Source organism: Nansenia antarctica (genome assembly GCF_963989245.1).
Source record: "Nansenia antarctica genome assembly, chromosome: 10".
Lineage (NCBI taxonomy): Eukaryota > Metazoa > Chordata > Actinopteri > Argentiniformes > Microstomatidae > Nansenia > Nansenia antarctica.
In genome coordinates this window covers 21,192,867-21,220,267 of record NC_137680.1, presented here as the reverse complement: position 1 = coordinate 21,220,267, position 27,401 = coordinate 21,192,867, and the positions used below count along the sequence as shown (strand labels likewise).

Below are 27,401 nucleotides of genomic sequence, written 5' to 3'. Positions count from 1 at the left end.
TTCAGTATTTGAAAAAGTCTGATTGAACGACTAACAGTTAGTTTGTTCATTTGTGTGGTGGGCACGGGATGGTATGTGGTGTGTTTTATAACTCACCGCACTTAAAACGAACCGTAGTAGAGGGTGCGCGCCTGCCAAAATGTTCTCATTCATATTCATCAGGAGTAGTGGGATCCACAGAGTGGGAGTCTGTATTGACTCAGCCATCTCCTTCTCTGATTCTCTGTATCCATATTTCTCTCTCTTCCTCTCCCTCCCTCCCTCTCTCTCTCCATTTCTCTCCTGAGTGCAGGCTGATAGACAGTGTTTTCACTACTCAGGTAGAGTGCAGTAGAAGTAGGTCACTTCCATCCGTGGTGCTGCTCTCACTCTGCTCTGCAGTGAATCAATCAGACCCAGGATGGCTGTCTGGCCCGGGCTGCCAGGGGAGAGCATCAGCATCCTTTTACTGAAGTGTGATATTGGCGGTTAACGCAGCTGCCAAGCAATAATGTCTGCCGTCACTGTCCCGACTGTACAGTATGTCTCTGGCTGTGATGGAGGTACTGTTATTGTTAAAAGATATTTATGCGGTTATTGAATGGAGTTTTTTTTTTACAATACCAGAACATTTTTGAATACATATTTTGACTATGTTTCTGTGTTTGTATCCTGGTTTTGAAATATCTCGAAAGAGTTCCTTCCTTGGCCGACGCTAGAAGCAGAGGCCAGTTAAATGTGAGCAGCCGCAGCAGCAGCTTCTGAAGCTGGAAGAGTGAAGTTGTGTGTGTCAGTGTTGTTTCAGTCCCCGCGGCCTGGCAGAGAAAGTGCACAGCGCAGCCCTGCTAGACTAGCGCTTCACTGGGCAATGCAATCCAGCAGTCCCTTTGTTTGGGTGTCAGGGGAACGAGGACAGGTCTACACATCTGTCTGAGTCTATTTAGAGCTCGCTTGTCTGCCCGGCCGACACTACTACTACTGCACCGTATTTGCCTGTACTTACTGGGAAAACGTGTCAATGAGTCAATTAGTTTTCTGGCCTTTTGAAAAGTGGAGCGTATTAGCAACTAGTGCAAACGGGCACTAATAGTCTCGTGTTTGTTATTGTCAATTAATACCGCTGTTCACTGAGATGACCTGTGATTACATTTCATCTAAAGGCTGCGTCGAGGCTGCTAAGCTCCTTCAAATGACATGTTTATTGATGGGCTCAGCTGGCTGCAGGGGGGGATGCATGTGTGAGAAACTGTACTCTCTGTGACCTGACGCTGTCACATCCTGTCATGAGGTCTGTTGGGACCGTTCTGGTGTTCAAATATGCACACATTCTGTCCCCAGGGCACAGCGGGAGTGCTTTTCTCATCTAGACTACAGCTCAGACTCGTACAGCCAAACTGCTGTACATCCAACGGCAACTTCCTTAAAACTCATGATCTTGGCAGCAGCTCTAGGGTTTCTGCTGATGATTTTAACAGCAGACATTATTGTTGTACCTAATTACACTATGTTAGTTTATGGTTTAATTTTTTTGACCCTTGATATTAGTACAGGAAGCAGCTCAAGGGCATTGAAGGACTGAGCAGAGCTGTTGTGGGCTGGTGCTGCCCCCTGGTGGAGATGAGCCCAGGCACGCTCCCATCAGGGAGTCACCACCAGATGATTGTCCGGCTCTGGAGGAGATGAAACACCTTTTCCCCCCCCCCACTTGTTTGTTTAAATTCTGGGTTTTATAGCAAGCCTAAGCTCTCTCTTCCGTTGTTGGAGAAGCTGCCATATTCGTTTCATTTGCTGCCTAGGCTAATCTGATTCAAATCAGGCCCATGTCCCTTCTCAGATTATAAGTTCTCCATACAGAGCGGAGCTGCCCTGCTTTCAGATCACAGGTTGAAGGGCCACAATAGCCACAGCCTTCTTTGTACAACCCCACCTCTCTGGGTTGATTTTTGAAGCCTACTGTACATATGCTGCTTCCTCTTCCCTGTCGTGTGACTCATAGATGGTGTCATTCTGTAGGGTGTGTCCTTTGCTCTGTGCCTGTAGCCGGTCTTGGTGATTGGCTGGGCTGAATGAATGAATGAACACACAGACCTCAGTGGGGCTGCGCACTGCCCATGTGACGGTTACCAAGAGATACGTTGGTCAGCCATGGTTCTCAGTGTTAAGTAGTAAAGTATCCATGGTTCTCAATGTTAAGTAGTAAAGTATCCATGATTCTCAGTGTTAAGTAGTAAAGTATCCATGGTTCTCAGTAGGGCTGGGTTCAAAAAATTGATTTCCCGATTCTGAATCGATCTTCATTAAATGAGCGATTATCGATTCATAAATCCCGAGATCGAATTTTTTTTATTTATTTTTTTGGCTTGCAGCTTCAACCCGCAACGAGATCTCGTGGCCAGATCTCGCGCTACAAGAATTTATCATATCTCACGCAACGTGAGGTCTCAACACTAAAATCTAAAAACATAGCGATGGCAGGGACACTCAAGTCACCACCAGGCTTAAAGTCAGATGTCTGGGTGCATTTTGGATTTTAAAAATGTGACGATAGAGATGAGCTGGACAAAAGCAAAGTCATATGTAAATAAAAAGTACATTCATGTAACTGCTTTGGAGTCAATTCATTGATATGTTTAACAATGCTACATGTTATAGGGTTCCTTGAACCATTTATAGCATTAGTTCGGAGAATCTCTTTCATATTCAAGCAAAAAATGTATATCGTAACTAGATCGAATCGGAATCGAATCGAATCGTGAATCGAATCGAATCGGGAGCTGTGAATCGGAATCGAATCGTTTTGGGAAATCAGTGGCGATACCCAGCCCTAGTTCTCAGTGTTAAGTAGTAAAGTATCCATGATTCTCAGTGTAAAGTAGCCAAGGTTCTCAGTGTTAAGTAGTAAAGCAGCCATGGTTCTCAGTGTTAAGTAGTAAAGCAGCCATGGTTCTCAATGTTAAGTAGTAAAGCAGCCATGGTTCTCAATGGTTAAGTAGTAAAGTATCCATGATTCTCAGTGTTAAGTAGTAAAGTATCCATGATTCTCAGTGTTAAGTAGTAAAGTATCCATGATTCTCAGTGTTAAGTAGTAAAGTATCCATGGTCCTCAGTGTTAAGTAGTAAAGTATCCATGGTCCTCAGTGTTAAGTAGTAAAGTATCCATGGTTCTCAGTGTTAAGTAGTAAAGTATCCATGGTTCTCAGTGTTAAGTAGTAAAGCAGCCAAGGTTCTCAGTGTTAAGTAGTGAAGTAGCCAAGGTCCTCAGTGTTAAGTAGTAAAGTATCCATGGTCCTCAGTGTTAAGTAGTAAAGTATCCATGGTTCTCAGTGTTAAGTAGTAAAGTATCCATGGTTCTCAGTGTTAAGTAGTAAAGCAGCCAAGGTTCTCAGTGTTAAGTAGTAAAGCAGCCAAGGTCCTCAGTGTTAAGTAGTAAAGTATCCATGGTCCTCAGTGTTAAGTAGTAAAGTATCCATGGTTCTCAGTGTTAAGTAGTAAAGCAGCCATGGTTCTCAGTGTTAAGTAGTAAAGCAGCCATGGTTCTCAGTGTTAAGTAGTAAAGTAGCCAAGGTCCTCAGTGTTAAGTAGTAAAGTATCCATGGTTCTCAGTGTTAAGTAGTAAAGTATCCATGGTTCTCAGTGTTAAGTAGTAAAGCAGCCATGGTTCTCAGTGTTAAGTAGTAAAGCAGCCATGGTTCTCAGTGTTAAGTAGTAAAGTAGCCAAGGTCCTCAGTGTTAAGTAGTAAAGTATCCATGGTCCTCAGTGTTAAGTAGTAAAGTATCCATGGTTCTCAGTGTTAAGTAGTAAAGCAGCCATGGTTCTCAGTGGTGAAGTAAAGTATCCATGGTTCTCAGTGTTAAGTACGGTAGTAAAGCAGCCATGGTTCTCAGTGGTGAAGTAAAGTATTAAGTAACATTGATGGAGTTTTGTAACCACACTGATGGGATGAATTTACATTTGAAAGGTTGTGTGTGATATAGCCCTGCTCTGAGGCTGTAGGTACCCTGGCTGAGTAGGTTTAATGAATTGTAGAGATGGAACTCCATCTGGTGGATTTGAAGTGTGCCTCAGGGTAATCAAACCAATTAAAGATGAAATAGGTTAGGTGAATACTTCCTTTGAGTGTGTATATATATATATATATATATATATATATATATATATATATATTACATTTACTTTAATTTACTACTTGAAAAAGAAGATGATGATTTACGGGTACATCACATGATACACACAGTTAATGACCCAGTAGTAACTGAGTAGTTCATCTGATACTACTGAGTAGTTCATCTGATGCTCACAATGGGTGCATTCTAAAGAAAGATAACAGTATTATTATCACTTAGTGTCTAATCAAGCAGTCTGAGAGGACATCAAAAACAGGTGAATATGGATTAATCTGTTATTTGTTTGTAATTTGGTTCTTTGCCGGAATTCATTAATAACAATTACACATTGAGGTAAAGTAGATATCACATACAGTGTTACTGCTCACAAGATATTCTGTAGATAGTATCAATAAGTCATTAACACATATCCTTATTACTGTGGGTAACATGACATGATCAGTTATGGTCTTATGGATTTTAAATATTAACCTTCTGTGTGTGAGATGAACCCAAAGTTCATGTGAGAGGTTGTGTTGACCACTGTGGACTTTGTTTGTGTGTCGTCGTGTGGCAGAGCGTTCAGCGGCCATGGTAGATGTTACTGTGCTCCCTCAGTCTCTCTGCAACTCTCTGGTAAGATTTGACCTGATTAAGTTAACACACATCCCTGTTGAATGTGTGTTGGTTTACCTCGTGTTACGTTTGATGGGATATTATAAACACCTGTCAGCATTTTCAAGAATAACTGGACAAATCTGTCTAGGAACTGTCTTGTTCTTATTCTAAATGTACACAATCCTACTAGACCCACCAAGCTTATTTTGCCCCTCCTGCACTAAATAGTCTTTATACAGTACTAACCCTAACCCTTACCATAGTTATCTAAGAGAGCAGTTGTCTATGTATATCTTATCATGTCCATGTTTACTGTGGAGGCCAGGCTTTGCTGTAGTGACATGTCTGTTTAGCCAGCCTGCTAAGTTATCCATGTCAGATCCGGTTACTTAGAACAAGCCCAGGATGTGAATAAGTAGGACACAGGGATATAGGTTTGTGTTTGTGTGAGAGACAGTTTATCAACTTAACCACGAGTCTTTCTCCTGTCTTCCTAGTGGCAACATTTAGCACACATACCGGTACCTCAGCTATTGTCGATCTGTATGTTTTTTTCCGTCCAACATTGATTGGACATTCTTTCTGCTTCTAACCCTCTGAGTTTCCCGTGAGGCGGTTTTCTGTAAGAACGTTTTTCTCATGACATAGCCTTCACCCCCTCTCTGGGATGCAGTTCCAGAGCCACACCGCAGAGAGGCACGCAGCCGGAGGTTTCCATGGGAACGGGTTTGTCAGTGCAAAACACAAGTTTGAATCAGCCAGAGCTGCTCTTGCATTAATCCAGTGAGCGTGCCTGAAAAGACTGACTCATATAGCCTTCACTATTCACGAGGTTCTGCGTGTCCTGGGCCAAGCCAAGACAGAGCAATGTCTTTGCCCCCCCCCCCCCCTCCGTTGCCATGGTGTCGGGGCTGTAGAACAATCTGCCAGCTGACATCTTAGTGGATCTCTGCCAGATCCAGCGTCTTGGCAAGAGCGTATGAACTACAACTAGGGGGTTATATTGAGGGGGGTTATTAAACAGGCAGTCCAGTGGAGAGACCATATCTGAAGGACCCTTCAAAGCTGACATTTCAGGCCTCCCACTGTTTATGTTGTATAGTGTACAGATACTCTATGCCACAACTCCTCCTCCACATGGGTGGCTGGATGAGTGGCCTGCTTGTCCATGCTGACGCCAGAAGGGGAGACAATCAGACCAGCATAACATGTCATTCCAGCAGCTGTCTTTATCTCCGATCATCTGATTCTCTGCCTGACCTGGAATGCACAGCGAATCAGATTACAGCCCGCCCCTCCTTGTCGACCCGTGTGGAATACTGTGTTTATGATATCTGAGATGGGCCCGTGTCCGATATACAACTTTAGGCACGTTATACTTGATTTATTCAGGTTTCTCTTAGGTCTTTAGGTAGTATGTTAGGTCTCTAGGTAGTAGATCTCTAGTGTTTAAAGGACTTCTAGGTTGTCCCTCTGTGTTTGTGACAGTAGGACCTGTTTGTCAAGGCAGTGCACCCCTCAACATGTACAAGTAGCCTTCCCCTTTAATGGCCGTGGAGAAAGTGTGAGGCTACCTCAGCTGTTGTCACTGCTGCAGTGTGTTTGCCAGACAGCTTCGCTCCTCTGAACTCTTATTTCATGTCGAGCTGCTGGACGTGAGTGACATTCACCCACCTTGACATTATGTTCATCGGCTGCTTCGAACTCCAGCTCTCCCAAGTCGAACAGGAATAGACGTGCTCATCTGAATGGCTTTAGTGGAAGACGTGTTGGAGGGTGTTTGTTTGAACCACATGCACATGAGGGCTGTGAACATGATCCTCACCAGTGAGTTGACCACGTTTAATGGCACTCCTTCTTCCAAAAGTTATGGCTAGGAAATCCACGGTTGAGAAAGAATGACGACCTCTCTCTGCACGGGTTTGTGCTGAGTCTCATTTTCCCAGAGACACTGGTGGGTCTGTGTTGGTTGCAGCTGCAGTACTTCCTGTCTCAGTGCTGTTTGGAGGACAATGAGTGAGTGGGTCCGTCCACTGGGCTCAGTGGGTCAGCAGTAATCCAGTCTATGTTTAGACAGCATGGGGGTCTGTGGCTGCACTACTGACTACAGTATGGGGGCTGGGAGGGTGTGGGGACTGTGTGTGTGTGTGTGTGTGTGTGTGTGTGTGTGTGTGTGGGCGGGTTGGGGGGGGGGGTGCTCTGGACCCCATGTGACCACCGTTGCTCACTGGCATGCCAGGCATGGCTGTGCTGTGTAGCCGGTCGGGGTCGCTTTCATACGAGTGCCTCCCTCCCTCCCTCCCTCTCCCCTCCCCCCTCTCTCTCTTCCTCCTCTCCCTCCCTCCTCTCTCTCTCTCCCACTCACTCCTCTTCGCCCTGCCCTTTCCTGGAGCGACGGAAAATGTAACGCGGGGTGAGTGGAGACAGAGCGAGGGGCAGAGGCACCATGAGTAAGTACTGGAGACGTGACTTTGAGCTGGACATTGGGGTTGTTGTGGTGTTTTTTGTTTGACGTCCACCGTGCTGTGTTTCATTACCTCGGTGGGGGTCCTTGGTTCAACACGTTGTTTAGGGCAGAAAAGTTGTTATTTTTACTGGCTTTCATGAATTTAAAGTTCATGAAATGTAGACCCAGCGATGAAAGTCGCGTATGTGAATGATTGAAGGTGGTTAACTGTGGTGTTATAAAGCGGGTGTTTGTGTAACCTGGTGTGTAATTACCAAAACAAACACAAGACAGAAGGTTGTAGGTCACCCACGGATTTACATATGCAGAGTGTGTGTTATGCAAATAGCTTGTATTCCCCCAAATGAATTGCTTACTCATGTACAACTCATCTGTTAGTTTAGCCTAACATGTCGGAGTTGGATATGAAGACCAGAGAAGGGAGCAAAAGTAACTATGTGTCTAAACTCTAGCCGGGTCGATAAAGTAGGTAGAGCTCTGTAGTTTTGCCTGGACCTCCAATAGGTTGAGCCAGTATGGGTCAGAGGTACAGTAAGGGGGGGGGGGGGGATATTATGAACTATGAATGCTAGAGAGGTAGAGGGGAAAGCAAGGACAGTGAGGCCACAGCTAGCGATAGCTCTTACAGATCCACCTATAAATACACTCCAGGAATAATCAACCTGCTGCACCAGTCAACAATCACCCTTTATTGACTGACAGAAGTCCCTCAGAGACAAATATGATATGACATACTGTAGCTGACTAACTTGGGATACAGTTTACATGTTGTTGTTGTTGTTGTTGTTGTTGTTGTGAATGTGATAGATACTAACTATGGAATATGCAGGGCTGCCAAGTTTCACCAAAAGTTTGGAGTGAGATTTTTTTGGCGGTGGAGCGAACCAAAACTGTGCACGTTTTGGCAGCGGCGGCCCCTCTCTCCCACCCAATTATTTGTGCTAGTTTCCTGCAATTTTACATGACATATGTAATGACAGTGACAGTGTTTTACTGTTTGTCTGCCTTTCTCTACAGTCCTCCTATGGTCCTCTTTCGCAGTTAGTTTTTGTTTTCTGTTATTGTTCTGTGTCAATTGAATATGGAGAAGAAGGTGATTTCATGCCAATGTAAGGCGTATTCGATAGCAGTAATTGATAGAAATGTATAGCAATAAATATCAATTATTTAGCGAACAATACAGCCGCTCTTTTCTCGACACGTGCGTTGCGGTGGTGTTTGGTTGCCGTGTTGGAGCTCGTAGTGTTTGGTGGACAGCTTGCGGGCTGTGTCGGTGTCCCCAGGCTCAGCAGCCAGCGGCCCATTCTGGACGGATTACAGCCTATCTGGGACAGCGTTGTTTGTGCCAGCGTCACTGTCGCCTCAGACGTCCAGACGGCACCCACGTTATCATGCTGTTTTTATTTAAGAGATTAAAGCCTCACTGTTAAAAGAAAAAAAAGAAAAGGAAACATACTCACTCACATTAGCGAATGAGATTTTCCATTCCGTTTTTTGTTGTTGCAGCTCTTCATTTACGGTCTCTAGAGGAACATTATTGTGACTGTTGGAGATTCATGAGTGTGACAGCTACCAGACCCCTGATGGGAATACAACACAGAGACGTTTGGGGATGTATTTGCCGTTACATTAATCAAAGAATGAGTGTATTCCATGGCAGAAATCATTGGTAAGATACTTGCCCTGCTGTATATGTAGCATAGATTACACATGAAAATAACTTTAGCATGAATCACAATATAAATGTTATAGGCCAGTGTATTTCTCAGCTTGTGAATTATAACATATCACATCTTCTCCCCACAACGTAGGCTATCCTGCTATTTTTGCTGTTACTTCCAGCATATACAAATATCAATTTCTTTAACCTCAGAACCTCAAAAACTTTTTTTTATAACAGTTGAGAAATTCGTAGTTGAGTAATTTACTGAAGGTGATAATAAAATACCAGAAGAACTGTAGTTCCCCGGCGTGCCACAAGAGGTCCCCCTACCCTTCTTTCTGTACCCTGTTGCTGCTTCCCCGCAACATTCAGTAAACCGAATTCGCTGCCTTTGAGATCCTGACAGGTAGAACACAGGGCTCACTTATGACCAAACATCAGAGAGAGGTTGTAGTATTTGATTATGGATTATGAAATGAGGACCTATGTTTCAGGAGTGTTGTTATTTTAGGATCGCTTGAAAGCTGCTCCGAGAGGTGCGTGTGTGTGTGCGTGCGTGCGTGCGTGTGCGTGCGTGCGTGCGTGCGCTTGATCTTCCTGGATGAGTAAGACTGATGTGTCACTGATTTGTCAGTCACTGATGATGACGGGGTTAAACATCAGCCGCTTTTCGATTTTCCGTTTTCTTTCATTCGAGCACCTGTTACGAAACCCTCTCGTCCTCTGTTGTCCTCCACTAACCTCCTCTTCTCCTCTCCTCCACTCTTCCTCCTCCTCCTCTCCCAGATGTGTGTAACAGTACTGATCTTCCAGAGGTGGAAATCATCAGTCTCCTGGAAGAGCAGCTGCCCCACTACAAGCTGAGAGCAGACACCATCTACGGGTATGAGCACGACGACTGGCTCCACACCCCCCTCCTCTCCCCGGATGCCAACGTGGACCTCACCGCCGAGCAGATCGAGGAGACCCTGAAGTATTTCCGTAAGTGTCGCTCTTTTCTCTCGCCTCCTCCTCCCTCCCTCCCTCTCGCGGTCTGTTCCGTCATTGCCCTCTGCTTCCGTTACGCTCTATGGGATTTCACAGTGACGAGTTCACCAACTCGACCCTCGATGACGAATGTTTGTGTTGAGCTTTCCTGTATTCTTTTGGAGACCGAGGCGTGTCCCAAAGCCACCGGAGCGAGGGCGCGATGCGGTTAGAAATTAGGGTGACAGCCCCCGAGATTTGCTGCAGCGAGGTTCTGGGTGGTGTTTTGAATATCAAAGCGGCTCTTCTTGAGCCCCTGGCGGGAGGGAGAAAAGAAGCTAGAGAGGTTCCCTCCGAAGGGTGTTATGATCACATCTGCCTCTCGTGTCAAGTCTTCGAATGAAAATGTCTGTGACCCTGCTGTAGTAGCTTAATACAGTAGAGATGTCTTCCAGAAAGTCACAAAGACCTTTACAAACGGACCTCTCTAATAGGAGAGAGGCACAGATAGAGACACGCACACACACACAGAGAGAGAGAGAGAGAGAGAGAGAGAGAGAGAGAGAGAGAGACACAGACAGACACAGAGAGAGAGAAAGAAAGAGAGACACCGAGAGAGAGAAAGAAAGAGAGACACAGACAGACACACAGAGAGAGAGAGCGAGAGACAGACAGAGAGAGAGAATAAGAAAGAAAGAGAGACACAGACAGGCACAGAGAGAGAGAGAAAGAGAGACAGACAGAGAGAGACACACAGAGAGAGAGAGAAAGAGAGACACACAGAGAGAGAGAGAATAAGAAAGAAAGAGAGACACAGACAGGCACAGAGAGAGAGAAAAAGACAGAAAGAAAGAAAAAGAGACACAGACAGACAGAGAGACACACAGACAAACACACACAGAGAGAGAAAGACAGAAAGAAAGAGAGAGAGAGACACACAGACAGCGAGATATAGAGACAGGCCTTTTCAGTCGGCCCTGAGCCAGTCTGTGCCAGCCTGTGCCAGTCTGCTGGTTGTTGTTTGGGCGGCGGAGAAGTCTGTCTGTCTGTCTAACGTCTGTCTGACACAACAGAGATCAGACCGGACACGAGGCTGAGTGGGTCTGGGCACAGCCTGGTCTGATGCCACGTGGTGAAGCTGTCCTTCTGGTTGACCTTGGTGTCAACAGGGTGTTGTGTACACCATACAGCACTGTTCTATGGACAGCTCCCTTGTCTTGTGTAGGTAGGTGGGTAGTTGAAGTATATCATGTTTGAATGTTGTTATATTGTGGTGTAGCGTCAGTGTGACAGGACTGTGGGATGCTGTACTCACAGCAGATAGGGTGGAGTTTTTGATGATCTAATAATACTTTGTCAGATGTGGACGACAACGCCTGTTGGGTTATAAATAGATAAGTGATGCTGACTCAAAGGGGGAAGTGATGGTCTGCCTCCACTCACGACTCAGACAGAGATGTATAGAATATTATTCTCCCTCTTTTTTAATTTCTTCTTCTTGTAAAGCACGTTTTATTTATTATGTATTGTTCCGATGTGTTTACAACACAATGTGCCCATGTGTACGGTGCGTTTCATTCAATTGAAAGGTTTTGTACTGGAGTGATTGTGGGGCAGGGCGGGGGGGGGGGGTACACTGGGCTTGATTTGTCCTCATGAGACCCCGAGGGTCTTCTCACTTTCCGAAGGCTTGCATCTGTGGATGTGACGTCATCGGAACAGCCAGCGGTCACCTGTCTAGTCAGCTGGTCCGTGTCATCTGCTAGGCCACTCCCTCTCTGATGCAACTGTATACAGAGGAGCTGAAATGATGCAATACTCCTCCTATGGAATAGTATTGTATAGTAGATTTTACATTTTTTAATTTTTGGCATTTAGCAGACGCCTTATTTCAAAGCGACTTACAATCAATACATTTGACTAAGCAAGTGAATCATCAATCCACCAGTCGAAGCAGGAAGAATAATCCAGCTCAGGCCATTGATAGAAGGAAAAGCCTTCTTCTAACACCTCCTTCTAAACCTAGGTTTTTAAAAATTATTATTATTATTTTATTTTTTATATAGACACTGGAGAAACAGAGAAACAGTACATGGGGGACATAGTAAAGGGGAAAAGTATGGTATGGTATGGTATTGTTTCAGCATTGGGGGATTACTACGGTGACTTTCCAGTACATGTTTTATTATGGCTAGAATAATGCTCTTTGGCTGATTTTTATTGGTAGCCTTTTATTTGATTTGTAGCCTTAAGAACCATCTCAGTTGTTATCTGGTAGTGAGTCAGAGATGGGAGGTCTTCTAGGCTGTGTCCAGGTGTGTCACCTCAGTCACCACAGTGAACTCCCTGCCCTGCAGCCACAGAGAGTAACACACCCAGCTCAACTTAAACACCCCAGCAGCAGTACCAGCGGCAGCCTGCTTTCACATGCTACTCAACGGAGTCGGAGCCAGTCTCCATAGCAACGGCGCAGTAGGACATATTGTGGAGGCTGGGGCGAGAGAGAGAGGGGAGTAGGGGGGCGGGACGCACTGACAAAAGCTCCCGTGGTGGAGCGCGCCTCTGACACAGCCTCTCCTCATTGGCTGTGCGTCCTCGGTCCCCCCTCCCATCCCCCCCCCCTCCTCCTCCTCCTCTGTGCTACAACCTTGAGTCACCAGAAGCATATCATCCCCTTACTGCATCACTGTGTATCAGGGCTGCTGCTGCTGCTGTTTATTTAGGTCTCTCTCTCTCTCTCCTCCTCTCCTCTCCTCTCTCCTGTCTCCCTCCCATCCTTCTGGTCGGAGGGGGGGTGGGGGGGGTTACCAGAGACATAAGATGAGCGGTTACGTGGGTACGGCTCCCGGTCGACTCCCCGCCGACTCGGCCGAGTGTCTTATGACAGGATGGGCAGGCGTCCCCGTGACCTCGGCAGGACGGGGGAGGCAGCACCTCTCTGCTGAAGGAGACTGAGCATGCAGAAATTTGTGGAGGCGGATTACTATGAGCTGGACTGGTATTATGAGGAATGCACAGATGGTAAGACTGGGGAGAAGAGAAGAGAGAGAGAGGGTTCCGGATAGTTACTGTTACTACGGCGTTGGGTCTTTTTTGTGTTTGCTGTTTTTGTTTTGTTTGGCTGTGTGTGTGTGTGTGTGTGTGTGTGTGTGAGAGAGGGAGAGGGAGGGGGGGGGGGGGGGGGGGGGCACAGAGCTAGACAGGCCTAGAAGAAGTGCTGCTTTTTCCATTCTGTGGGATTGTGGGAAGGACTATAGATTTGCCAGTCCTCTCCCAGCTCCCGGTTTGTATGCGCCAGTCGAGTCACATGATCGTGGAGCGAGGGGCTGCTGTCTTGCTGTGCCGTGTTAACATGTTATCAAGTTTGCCTGAGCCAAAGAGGCCCCGACTAGTAGACTAAGGCAGTCTATGATGATGGGCCTGTGAGAGCATCATGATGGTTAACAAGACATCAGACATTGTTCATTATTGTTAACGACGCCCTTAAAGCTGTTTCTGTACCTATGCCATCTGCTCCAGTAGTGTTGATTGTAACCCGGGTGAATTTGCAACAACAACGCCACTGAATGACCGTGTAAATGTGGGCCCATACAGGGTGAATGACAGGATGGTTTTTCTTTTTTAAAGAGTGGCTAGCTGTGGAGCTTCAATAGACAATGTCATTGTACGAGAGACTAAACGCTGGATGCTTGTGTTGCTGGTTCCACTGATCTGATCTCAGTGCAGGTGATGTCAGACAGCGACACACGTCAACGTTGTGATCTGTCATGTGATCTTTGTTGCCAAGCAGCAGGAGGTTATGTCACAGGCGGGTTTCAGCGTAACGGGTCACAGCTCCATCTGTCAACCTACAGTATATATAGTACCGTCCCCGTCTGTGTTATAGAGCCATTAAATAATATCAGTGGCTGTACGCTCGGATGAAGATCATGTGACATATTTAGCCTGGTCTCTACGAAGTCATCTACTGCGTTTGGTAATGCTGCCGTTATGTTGCCGTTATGTAAATGTTGCGGATGGTTTTCACTGAATACATTTCTCTTTCTCTACATAGAATTTACTGGAAGTATTTATCACAGTACTACTTAAACGTGTGTTTTATTCAGTAATATGTTATATCGTCATACGAGATGTTATAGAAATCTGAGGGCAATCTTTTCTTTCTTTTCAAACAACTATAGCCAAGAGGCAAGTCAGACCTGAGTTTAGAAAATGGATTTCCATGCTGCAGTGGAGTTGGGTCGATACGGTGTTTGTGTTCCAACTGTTCAAACTTCTAGCCAAACGTGTCATGGTTGGAAAGGCAGCCAGTGATGGAGCCAAACCCTGTCCCATAGAGAGTTCAAAGCTCTGACTGGAAGTTGTGTGACAGAAATGTGCAATTGCTACTCTTAAAATGTTTTTTTATAACATTTTACAATATGCTATCTCTTGTCTGTTATTTATGATGTTTTATTTGCCAATTTTGTGGAGGAGGCCTCAGTGGGCAGCCCAGCCCCAGAGACAACACACCCAGGGACATCAGAGCTCACAGTCATCGCCCCTGGAGCAGTTAGGAGTTTAAGTGCCTTGCTCAAAGGCACAATGTCAGTGGAGCGGTAGGCACCTTAGGGCTAGGCTACACAGTGCTGGATTTGGCCGAAACGGCGAGGATCTGATATTGTGAACGGCTACATGACGAGGGAGTGAGGGAGGGAGTTTCTCTGTGAGGGTTTTTCCGTAACGTATTTGGTGTTGTGTGGTCGGCGATACGGGTTGAAAACGATGACGTAGAGTCACTACATAAAAAATGTAAATGTGATACGTCTGTACTGTCTAAGTCATGGCTAACTACTATCTCAATGTCCACACTTGTACACGATAAGATAAGGCTATTTTAGCTTCTTTTTGTCTTTTTTTTTGCATGATCAAATGTTTGTATTTGATATTGGATACATGTGTACGGGTGCAAGTAGCACGTCTAATGTGATCAGTCACTACTGAGGGGAGCGGTGGAGAATGTATGGTATTGTGGTTTACTTACTACTGCTCAGCACTTGAAGTTACATTCAGTGCATGACTTGTGCTATATAAATAAAATTCTGAAAGCGACAAGTAACAAGTGTGCCCGTCAAAGATCTAGACATTAGGCACGGATGGAAATGGAATGCATGGAAAGCATGGCATGGGCGCTCGTTCAGTTGCTGTAGTCCCATTGTGTTTCTTGCGAATGTCTCAAAACTCTTGAAACCAGCCGATGATCAAACATTCAATGCTGACTTGTGCTTATAAATAAAGTTTGATTGATGTACTGTATATGCGCATGGCGCTGCAGATTTATTGATTGTATCATTGTTATTTTCACACAATGACAAACATGTGAAACATGTTCCAGTTGTATTCTTTGAACAACAGAATAGCAAATGTTAACAACATCTATAAATATATATAAATACAAATATAAAACTTGAGTGCAGATAGCCGGTAGTGCAAGGACATTATTGATAAGAAACATCTTAGCAAGAGGCACTTCAACAATTATCATAAAGTTTGTTATGCATCGGCTCTTTTCATAGAACCTAAAGTTACACAGATTAATAACATATACATGCCATATCTTGGATGCAGATGTAATGTAAGTGGAGAGGAGATTGATCGGGAGTTGACCTACCGAAAGAATGAAAATGAATGAATTTCTATTGTTTTACGGTACTGTCACAATTATATATGAATCATTTTCTGGGTCTACCAGTACGCGCATGCCCAGTGTACTTGAATACACCATTCCATGTGGCCAGAGATTCTTTTGCGCGACGATGAGAAAACGCTTGTTTGGCTAGAGATCAGATTGACCCCGAAATGTAGTTTTGTCATCATGTAGCCTAGCCCTTAGAAACAATGCCAGCCACACTCCAGTCACCAGCTCACATCCAGCTCCCTCCTAGGGTGGGGATCAAACCAGTGGCCTACCGATGGCTGAGCGGCCTCTCTAACCTCTAGGCCGCCCCTTCACCCAGAGCAGAGAGGGAGGGAGCGCAGAGGGACAGCCCAGCCTCAGAGCATCCCTCCTGGGTGCACCCTCCCCAGTCACATGCCTGGCTAGGACATACTCCTCCACAGACCGGGGTGATGCTCTGAATATTGATCCCCTCGGCAGTGAGTCGGCAGTGAGCGGAGCATTCATCTCCACAGCAGAGCTTAGTTGTTGGCAGCTTTCCACTTTTTCCCTAGAATAACCTCCTCTCCCTTTCTCCCCCTCCTCTCCCTCCTCTCCCTCTCCTCTCTTCCTCCACCTCTCCACCCCTTCACACAAAGCCAGGGGCTCCCAGTTCTATTGGCCAGGGAGGACGTGGTGGTGGGGTGGGGGGGTGGGGGGTTGGGGGGGTGGTTGAAGGAGGGATTGTCTAGTCTTCCCATGCTGGGAACTTTACAAACCGTACAAAAGGCCTCAGAGGAGGAGAGGCTGGGAGACGTGGGGGTTGTTTTTTTGAATTGTGCAGAGTTTTTGTTGGTCGCTGTATTGTTCCCGTTAGGAATGCGGGTTCATTCACCATGCCCATACAAGCATACAGTATCGCCGGGAATCATTGCAGTATCACAATTAGTGCAATTAAGAACAGTTAAAGTGATTGAACCTGGGATAATTAGACGGGACATGTTTAACAGAGAAGCTGACCCTATTTGTTCTATAGTTTGTGTACCCGCTTACATTTGCATTGCTCTTCATTTCTGGAATTTGTTTGGTGCATACAGGAATGATAATAGTATTAGTATATAATAGTATAACATTTATACTATGATATGTATATAATATATAATTTTCGAACTCTGATATTGCTCTGACTGTAGAGTGTGATAAAGCTAACAGTCGGTTGATTAGAATCACTGTTGCAGAGTCTCATTTTCTAAAAAGACCATTTTTGGCACGCTCTGAATTGATCACATTATGGTTACTCATATTTCATAGTGTAGTATATAGTGTTAATTCATCACAGGTTCCATGCAGGTTCATAAACTAGATTGCTATTCTATTTTTGGTGTTCCTCTGTAGCTTGTGAGCTCACTCTAATGTCCCTCTTGCCAGTGGAACAGGCTCTCTGTGTCCTGCTGTTTAGACATTTAACTCTCTGCTTTGTATAGGAGTGCATGTGCACATTGAGTCACCTGTCCTATGCTGTGGTGTGAGGCTCCACCCTTAAAACAGGTGTATGCATGTTGTGGTATGCTCCGCCTCACAAGGTTTCCATAGAGTCTCTGGTGGGAGAAACCATTTTCATCTTAAATGAGGGGGAGGGGGGGGAAGAAAATGGACACATTTGGACACACATGTCTATATTAAGATGATGAAACCTCATTATGTGTGATTCAATGAGTGTTCACACATCTACCATTTGAATGTGTCTGCCTGCCCTCACACATTGGAGGCTAGTGTGTAGCTGAGTGACACTCCCCTGCTCCTGTGGCTGAGTAGGCTGTGCTCTAGCGGAGGACCATAGGGCTCAGGAGAAGGGAGTGTCTGGGTGAGCGGCTGCTGTGTGACTGTGACGAGAGGAGACAGACGACGTGTCTCGCACGCTCACACGCTCACACACACACACACACACACACACACACACACACACACACACACACACACACAGTCTGACATGGCTTTGAACTTGAGAGCTGGGCTCAGTCGGGCTTCACTAGCCCTGCGCTAGCATGGCACTGCCCTCTTCCACCACCTCAGAGGAGACCTTGGAGTATGTCTCTTCACCAGAGAACTGCCATGGGGAGGAAGAGGAGGAGGAGGAGGAGGAGGAGGACGAAGAACAGGTTATGCTGCGAGAAGGTATGCTCTGTTCATGGGAGTTTCGCTGGTCCCCTAATTAGCGTTGTGGTTTTAACCACATCTTCTGACCGCTGCCTCTGTCTCGCACCTGGTTCTTACTAGTATACTTCATACTTTGGACTGGTTTAACGTCATATTTTATGAAGGCTTTGATTGGCCTGTTAATGTACTTAGTAATCTTAATGCTGTATTTGTTTTTAATAATGTTTCACATTATATCCATAGCTTGTTTAGCAGTCACTATTTTTTAAAAAGTATGATGGGTGTTTTCTGTCTTGTTTGCTGTAGTGAGAGGCTCCGTCAGTCCCTGTCTGGTTGGTGAGGGCTTGGTGTTGTTTGTATTCAGAGTAAACATGGAATGTAAGGAGGCAGAGCTCACATCTGATACCATCAACAGAGACGGGCAGGGCACACCAGGGTTTTGCTGTTTGGACTGCGCTGTAGACATTTAGATAGATAGATACATAGATAGTTAGATATAGTTAGTCAGATAGATAGACTGCACTGTAGACATTTAGACTGCACTGTAGACATTGAGTTCACCTGATAGTCCTTAAACATTCAAAGTTGCACCTTGTCAAATCCAAATGTCCCATGATTGACCTTTTTTATGGAGTATTAATATGTCTATTAACCCTGCCCATGTTTATGCCATGTGTATTTGGCTGTGCAGATCACTGGGGAACAAACTGATTTGTCAGACAATGCATTGATAATTCCCTCAGATAATATAGCAAATCATATTTGAATATCTTTATCTTGTAACAAAACAACATCTGAACTCTAAAACTTGTAGATCAGTGTGGTATTGTGTGTATTTGAACTCTCGAGTTATTTGTCGATAGACTTTTAGTTTAGTGCGTCTTTGTTCCTGTGTAACTTAAAACGTAGTATTAGATGTATGGAATGACAGAAGGATGTGTATTTAATATGGAACGACAAGGCTGTCAATGGAACCCTTATTTAGTGTCAGGTGTCCTGGTATTCCAGAATGAATGAGGGAACTAGTCTTGTTTACAGGCCAGTCTGAAGTTTGATATGGATTATCCCCCGTGAATGGCAAGGCTAATACCCCCTGGCCTTGCTAGACAAGCTGGTTTTGAATGTCATCCTATTGAGTTTGATTAAAACAAACGTGAGTGTGTGTTCGCCAGACACTCCGTAGTCTCCCATCAATTACTGCTGTTTGTCTACTGTAGGCATCACCTAGGGGTGTGTGTGTGTGTGTGTGTGTGTGTGTGTGTGTGTGTGTGTGTGTGTGTGTGTGTTCGTGCTGTTGATCAGGCCCCAGTTGGTTTCCATGGTTGCAGTTGACACCACACCCTAGAGATTTAGATATTAGAAAAAGCAATTATATCCAAGTGACCAAAACAAAACAGCTCTGTTAACTGTTTTGTTTTGGTCATTTGGATACAATTGCCTTTTCTTTCTTTATTTTTATTTTATTTTTTATATATAATATTTTATTCAAATTGCACAACAGAACAATCAGACAGCACAGGTATTGTCAAGTTACAAAACAAAAACAATGGTTAGCATACATGGGTTGCATTAGTACACTGGACATACAGTATATGATATATCAAACATAGTAGAATCACATCAAAGGTAAAGAGACTCCAAAAGCAAAACAAAATGACTGATTTATTTGTGAAAACAAATCGCTAGATCGTCAAATCGCGGGCGCCCTTTCTGCAGTAGGTCAACTAAATCATCAGGGAGATAATCAAGAAAGGGTTGCCAAATACTATAGAAAAAGTTGTCCCACTTAATGTAGCACTGAGGCGTTCCATAGGAAAGACCTTTAAAGTTTCTCTGTACCACTGTGTGACTGTGGGGGGTTTCTCCTCAATCCACTGGAATAGGATGCATCGCCTTGCCAGAAGTAGAAGTTTACTCATTAAAGTCATCCGTCCAGTGGAGAGAGGGAGTTGCCCTGTAGGTATATTCAGAATAAACAAGCCTGGCTCAGCCCCAACCGAAGTGTGGAATATCGAACTAAGTTCTTTTGCAATGTTTTTCCAGTATCTGGATATCAAGGGGCACTGCCAGATCCAATGAAAATAAGTTCCTACATCCTTTTTGCATTTCACACAGATGGGAGAAATCTGGGGATTAATTTTGTTTAGGAAGTGCGGAGTGACAATTGCCTTTTCTAATGGACAATGTGGAATTTCTTTACTTCCAAATCCATTTGCTGTATATCAATGTTTTATGGAAGAAGCATACTCTGAATGAGGTCAGAGGTTACATAGCTTCCTTATTAAAATATGATATGTGCACATTCAAGTGAAAACATTGAGAAGGTTTGTATGTGTGTTTATTAGGCTGTGTAGATCATTGGAGAAAAATCCAGAATTCTTATTATTTATTCAGACAATAAATAAATAATCCCTAAAATACATGAATGTTTCCAGGAAAGTTTTGAAATTGACCACGAACATTTCCGTCCTTTGCGACCCTAATCTATGTGTTTTTGCCTCTCTGTGTTTTTCTTTCAATGGACCTGTAAGTCAGACAAGTCATTTTGTACAGTCCTGGGTATGGCAGGTAACAACCTCACTGGTCACCATGCCCTCTCACGCCTGCACATGTAAATATGTACGTTGCATCTTAAAACCTCATTTACATTATTTCCATCATGGCTGCTGCAGGAGCAGAAATATGTGAGATGGAGACAACTCAGGCGTGGTCTGTCTGCAGGGATAACCCAACACCTTGGTCAACATGGTTAGGACCAACCCTTTCTCCAGATCCAAGTTGGACTGGACTCTGTTGCTTAGTGTTTTTATCTGTTGGACCCATCATCTGTGTATGTGGACTTCTTAGGACCTTGATATGACTCGGTCATTAGGAGATAAGAAACACTGAATGGAGAAAGATGCTGGAGAGGGTGAGCTCACTGTTTTATTATGGTATGAGATCATTACACCTGCAGCTCAACAGAAAAGCATGGAAGTTCTCCAAGTTCTCACAACCCATTGTTCACTTCACTCGCTGTCAGTCATTGTCCTAAGTCCCATTCCTTTCCACCTGTTTATGGAAAGGATGGCAAATTGAGGATGGATATAACCTTGAAGGGAGTTGACAAGTCTGACTGCTACAATTCATCCTCTTTGTTTTTGACACGGAATATGCTGAAATATCATAAAGTTGACCAAGGAGAGTGTGATCTTGAGCAAAGTGTATATGATAAGGTGTTATGGTTCTCAGAATCAGATATTAGATCTGCCCTCTGCAGTGCACTGTCAGACACTTCTTCTTTTCTTTTTTTTTCGGTACTCTGATATATGCCCAGGAGGTTTGAGGAGATGAAATCTCTTTCCAACTGTTCTCCCTCATCCCTCTGTCATGATAGGAAGCGGAGGAGACGTCAAACAGACACCCGTGTTCCCTCCAAAGCTCTACCAATCTTTCTTCCAGTGGCTGGGACCACTGAACACGAGCAGTAGGGTTTCTTTTTGCAGCCATTATTGGGCTTGTGATGATTTTGAGCGGATGTATGTGCAGAATCGTGTCGTAGGACCAGCCACACTTCACGAGCCACGACGAAAATTTCTGACCTGCCAGAAATTTGTCGGCAGGTCGTAGCCTCGTCTTTAGAACGATCATCTGGTTCTTTTTTTTACGGAAGAGGATGAGTCAGATTCTCCTGCTATTACTATTGCTATTTCTATGCTCTCACTGTTGTTTGGGTTGAAATTATAAAGCAAACCTCAGCTGGTGCTGAACCAGTTTGTCTTTTTTATCAAGTATGAATCATCAGTTGCTGAGATAACCATAGTTGTTAGAAAGGATAGAATGCTATATGTTTATGCAAAAAGGCATAGCCTAAAGCTATTTAAATATAAAGCTACAGAGAGTGGTATGTAGCATTGTCGTGTGCTACTGAAGCGCGGTTCAGACAAGTCATTTTGTCTTCAAAGAGGGGGTGGGGATTTACATGGGATTTACATTTATGCACCTTATTGGAGGCCATCGTTGCATTGTTAACTTGTAGTAGCCTATTACTAGCCTATTACTAGCCTATTACTCCCTCATGCATTGTTTAAGCGCTGCTTGTCTAGGAATGTTAGGGGAAATATAAAAAATAAAATAAAATACTAATTCTACATTCATTTATCAAGTTGTTTTTTAATCCATTCACAACCCTAATTAGTACATTTCTACAATTACAACAAGACACTACAATTGGCTATGATTGGGTGTTGTTGGTGTTGGTGTTGGAGTTCAGGAGCTATGGGATGGTAGTAGACTCATAGCAAGTACAGTATCAAGCCCCCTATCTATGTGTGAGTAGCATAAATACATCCATCTGGAATGCCGTTGCACTTACAGAGAATGACATTGCAGCCTAGCATTCCACTGTTATCAGGCCAGCTCTGTTGTGGTGGAGATGAAGTGTGTGTGGGGGTGGGGGGGGGGGGTGGGGGGGGGGGGCGGGTGTACCCTGTCTGTGTTTATCAGTCTGTCTGATAACGTCACGAGGGCCTGCGGTGTGGACTGTCGGTGGCCCTCTGATAACGCTGCTATTCCACATATCCAGGCAGTCAACACGGCTAAATTTAAACACTAAATAACGAGCCTTTAGCTAAATCTGGCGCATTTATCGACGTATCGATCAATGAGCGCCGACTCTGTTAAGACGAATCGAGTCAAGTCAAGTGAAGTGAAGCAGTGCTGTTGTTAACGTGCTCCTCTGTGTTCTGTTGTTAACGTGCTCCTCTTGTGTTCTGTTGTTAACATGCTCCTCTGTGTTCTGTTGTTAACGTGCTCCTCTGTGTTCTGTTGTTAACATGCTCCTCTGTGTTCTGTTGTTAACGTGCTCCTCTGTGTTCTGTTGTTAACGTGCTCCTCTGTGTTCTGTTGTTAACGTGCTCCTCTGTGTTCTGTTGTTAACGTGCTCCTCTGTGTTCTGTTGTTAACGTGCTCCTCTGTGTTCTGTTGTTAACGTGCTCCTCTGTGTTCTGTTGTTAACGTGCTCCTCTGTGTTCTGTTGTTAACGTGCTCCTCTGTGTTCTGTTGTTAACGTGCTCCTCTGTGTTCTGTTGTTAACGTGCTCCTCTGTGTTCTGTTGTTAACGTGCTCCTCTGTGTTCTGTTGTTAACGTGCTCCTCTGTGTTCTGTTGTTAACGTGCTCCTCTTGTGTTCTGTTGTTAACGTGCTCCTCTTGTGTTCTGTTCCCCTGCAGTTCTATGTGCTGAAAGAGTGGGCCAGATGACTAAGACGTACAGTGACATAGATGCTGTGACACGTCTGCTTGAAGAGGTACGTAAAGACCTTCCTCCCCCTCGTCAGATAAGGAAGGGGAGATGCGGTGCAGGTTCTGTCTTGTTGTCGTATGTTCGGCTTCACTGAAACCAGGTTCACCGTTTTTGAGTGTGCCATCATTTACAAAGCGGAGAGAGGGCTCTGTGTTTGTGATATTCAAACTTCTTCCACTGTTGCATAACTGACTCGGATGATAACATTGACTCAGAACATGCTGTGTGTCTGTCTGCGGCATGCAAAGTTAAGGACTCCGTTGGAAAGAACAAGACCCAAATTGTCAACTGTTTTTAATAGCCTTTCCCCCACCTGATTCCTAGAATTCATACATTTGCATTGAGCGTAGCCAGACTGGTGAAGATAGCTAATGCTTTTGATGTGAGGGCCCTGCCCAAAATATCTGAATGAATGTTCAGATATTTGTTCAGATATTTGACAATGAGACACATTCTACATGCATCGTACGCATGGAGATGATTAAACAGACAGTAAACCTATTCTACACTTAAGTTTCACTGAAGTCCACAGGCCACTGAACCTAAGGCCCACCTCCTAGATGACCCCTAGCAGATCTCTCCCAGGTGTTTAACCCCTTACCTGCCTGTCTGACTTTCCTGCAGAAAGAACGCGACCTGGAGCTCGCTGCCCGTATCGGCCAGTCCCTACTGAAGAAGAACAAGACCCTCAGTGAGAGAAATGAACTCCTGGAGGAGCAGGTGGAGCACATCCGTGAGGAGGTGTGTGTGTGTGTGTGTGTGTGTGTGTGTGTGTGTGTCTTTGTGCGTGTGTGTGTGCGTGTGTGTGTGTGTGTGTGTGTGTGTGTCTTTGTGCGTGTGTGCGTGTGTGTGTGTGTGTGCATGTGTGTTTTTGTGTGTGTCTTTGTGTGTGTCTTTGTGCGTGTGTGCGTGTGTGCGTGTGTGTGCGTGTGTGTGTGTGTGTTTGTGTGTGTCTTTGTGCGTGTGTGCGTGTGTGTGTGTGTGTGTGTGTGTGTGTATGTGTGTGTGTGTGTGTGTGTGTGTGTGTCTTTGTGTGTGTGTGTGTGTGTGTGTGTGTGTGTGTGTGCATGTGCATGTGTGTTTTTGTGTGTGTGTCTTTGTGTGTATGTGTATGTGTGTGTGTGTGTGTGTCTTTGTGTGAGTGTGTGAGTGTGTGTGTGTGCAAAGACAGGGGGTGTCATGTTACCTCCAGGAACAGCTATTGTGTAAAGAGAGGTTTTTAGAAGTCTTTCTTCTGCAATGACGTTGACATCATCATCCGGCCATCCGTCCCCTCTCTCTCTCTCTCTCTCTCTCTCTCTCTCTCTCTCTCTCTCTCTCTCTCTTCCCCCCCTCTTTCTGCCCCCCCTCTCTGCAGGTCTCCCAGCTGCGCCACGACCTGTCTATGAAAGATGAGCTGCTCCAGTTCTACACAAGCGCAGCGGAGGAGAGTGAAGGAGACTCTGCCACCTCTACCCCGTGAGTCCACACCTGTCTCCTCTCCTACACTACCCTCCTCCACCTCTCCCTCCCTCCCTCCACCTCTCCCTCATCTGCTCTGATCATATGAACGGGTCCTGCTCCCCTCCTGCAAATTGGTTGTCTCAGTCTGCCAACTCTCTCTCTCGCTCTCTCTCTCTCTCTCTCTCCCCCATATTTCTGTATTCCCCTATTGGCTGTCGATGTGCCGTAGGCTGGAACAGCAGACACAATGGGTGGGAGGCGGTTAGCGTTAGATACTGTAGTGAGATCATCAGTCTGTACTGTAAACCTCTCTCCTCCCATCCCCCCCCCCCCCCACACACACACACACACACACACACACACACACACACACAGTTGTTCTCCCTCCTATTCAAACGATACTTGTATGACATTTCAAGTGAAGCTTTTTATTACATTCACTCTCACTCTTCCCACCAACCCATCCAAGTTTCTGTATACTGGATATGTCTATGGCATAAGGACAGTCTTTTTTCTTCCAGATGTATCGAGGTCTTGTATTCAGTCCTGTAAATCCCCTGTCTGTTTTTATCAGAGCAGAGAGAGGTATTCTGACCTCGGGTGACTGTGTGTTGGCTTGCTCATGGGTGAAGCGCAGTTGAAAAGGTCTGTAAAGAGACCCGCTATGCTGAATGGTACCTGCTCTCTTAATACAGTTGAATGAATGAATGAATGAATGAATGAATGAATGAATGGTCTTTATTGTCATTGCTATAGTACAGGTACCAAACAACGAAATTTAGGAGGGGTGGCTCCCCTGGTGTTAGGAAAGAAAAAAAAACTTTAAAAAAAACACAAGAAGGGAAGGAGCTGGTTTACATAAATAAAGGCTATGTACACTATCCACTATACTATACTGTACAGATAGACGACTAGGGTTGTCATATCGCACATAGTGTTATTGCACATTCATTTAAAGTGTCGCAGTTTGCAGGCTTGAAATGTACAGTTCAGAGCAGTCAGGCAGTGAGAGAGAGACAGTCTTATGTCTGCTAGGATCATAATGACAGACTGTGTGTGTGTCGGGCGGGCGGGGGGGGGGGTCCTATTACAGGGGTGGTAAAACATTGATTGACTTTGCCATCCATCCTGGTTTGCGTAAATGATGCATATGATTGTCAGTCTAACCTGCGTATTGTGTTCAAGCCTCTGCCAGTGGTTGTGACTGTGTGCTGCTATTCCTCTGTTGTGAATGTCGTGTCCTTACAAACGTGTCGGCCTTGTCTGGTTTGTGCAGCATCCGCCACAATGACTCATTGCTGTCCGTGCCAAGTTACTTCCCCCTGGACTCGCTGCAGAAGAAACTCAAAGACCTGGAGGAGGAGAACATTTCGCTTCGATCGGAGGTGAAACTCACTTAGCGATAACACCGCTCAGCTCCGAGTTTATTAGGAGAAGGGACAGAGTTGTTTGACTTCGGATCTACCCCCTGCAAAACGTCAGCTTTCAAAAACAAGGGGAATAAAAGCAATAAAATGGGGGGGGGATTTTACTTCAAATAAGCTAAATGATCTGCCAACAGAACAGGAAATGTTCACTTGCCAAGATCGTCTTAAAACAAGTCAAATATATCCTAAAACTAGTGAAGTCAGACAAAACTAAACAAGCATATTGCCTTGATTTAAGATACTTACTTACATTGACAGTTTGCAGTGCAGTGCAGTATGTGGGGAACAAGCCTGAGGATCTGAAGGGTGTTTTCTTTCTCTCTGTGCATTCCAAATGTACTGAAGGTGCTCTGTGTCTATGACATGGATCAGGACAGGGATATTTCAGCACAGTCAGTCGTCTACAGTAAATGAGCTCTCATTGCATATTAATGCTGCTGGAACCTTTGGTTGCGTGGGACTCCTGGAGGTGTAATTCCATGCTCAGATCACAGGGAGTCACGGTTTAAACTGTTGACTGAGACAGAGAGTGAGGGGATGTCAGTGGTTGGATGTGGCGGTCCCGCTGTGCCATGCTAATGATGTTGTTAATGCCCCCCACCACAGGCCAGTCACCTGGAGACAGAGACCATCTCCTACGAGGAGAAGGAGCAGCAGCTGGTGAACGATGTCGTCAAAGAGCTGCGTGAGTTAACATAGTTAACACCGCCTCTACTCCCCCGCCTCCTGTTCTCCCTGAGTCAGGCAGAGAGGCTCATTACTAGGGATGCTCCGATCTGGATTTTTGGGGCCGATACCGATCACCGATTTTTTTCCTCAAGATCAACCGATACCGATACCGATTTTTTTTTAAATACATAACTGTAGGCCTACTGACTGGATAGCCTACATATTTTTTGCTTTTTAGACAAAAGTTTTGATCCATTAGGCACCAAGCAAACGCAGACCCATTTTTATGGCATAGTAAAGGTCTGGCCTATCACCCAGTTAGGGCCTGAAGCCCAAGTCAGTCGATATGGCTGTATAAAAGACATCATAAACGTGGCCTTCATGGTTTACATACTGTTACGTCCTCCTATGTTTTCTGTTCAGTTATCTGTCTTCCCCAGGAAAAATAAAAAATAAAAAATAAATCGGTTTTTGCGATCGGCCATTTTTGCCGATCACCGATCGAGTCATTTGGAGTGAAATCGGCCGATTTAAATCGGTGGCCGATAAATCGGAGCATCCCTACTCATTACCTTGTGTACACTGTAGTAGAAAACACACTGGTATGACGGTAAATATACACAGAAGGATGCCCCTCTTCACTTACACTGGATATGAAAACGGATGACGTTCTGTGATACCCTGTCGTAACTTGTCCGTCTTGGAAAACGAGGTAGATTGAAGGCGAGGTAGATTGAAGACGAGGTAGATTGAAGACGAGGTAGATTGAACAGCAGAGTGCGTGTCGTCCCCGTAGCGAGCGTCACGCTAGCGTTGGTCAACCCCTCCCTCTTGTCCGTCCCTCTTGTCCCCAGGAGACGCCAACTTCCAGATCTCGTCCATCGCTGAGGAGCTGGGGAGGAAGACGGAGGACGCGTCCCGGCAGCAGGAGGAGATCACACACCTGCTGTCCCAGATCGTCGACCTGCAGAAGAAGTCCAAATCTGTGAGC

At 45.1% G+C, this 27,401-nt stretch overlaps 1 protein-coding gene across 1 annotated transcript in view; it reads left to right on the top strand.

Moving 5' to 3' along the window:
* Positions 1-12,754: 12,754 nt before the first annotated feature.
* The window catches only part of trak1a (trafficking protein, kinesin binding 1a), a gene marked incomplete at its 5' end in the record, with an annotated part of 27,859 nt that continues 13,212 nt past the window's right edge, over positions 12,755-27,401 (top strand). The window contains 7 exons of the mRNA XM_080541067.1: positions 12,755-12,818; positions 22,799-22,875; positions 23,496-23,612; positions 24,229-24,329; positions 25,591-25,699; positions 26,348-26,426; positions 27,265-27,395. Of these exons, the coding sequence (XP_080397193.1) occupies positions 12,755-12,818; positions 22,799-22,875; positions 23,496-23,612; positions 24,229-24,329; positions 25,591-25,699; positions 26,348-26,426; positions 27,265-27,395 (678 nt within the window). The remainder of the gene's footprint in view (positions 12,819-22,798; positions 22,876-23,495; positions 23,613-24,228; positions 24,330-25,590; positions 25,700-26,347; positions 26,427-27,264; positions 27,396-27,401) is intronic.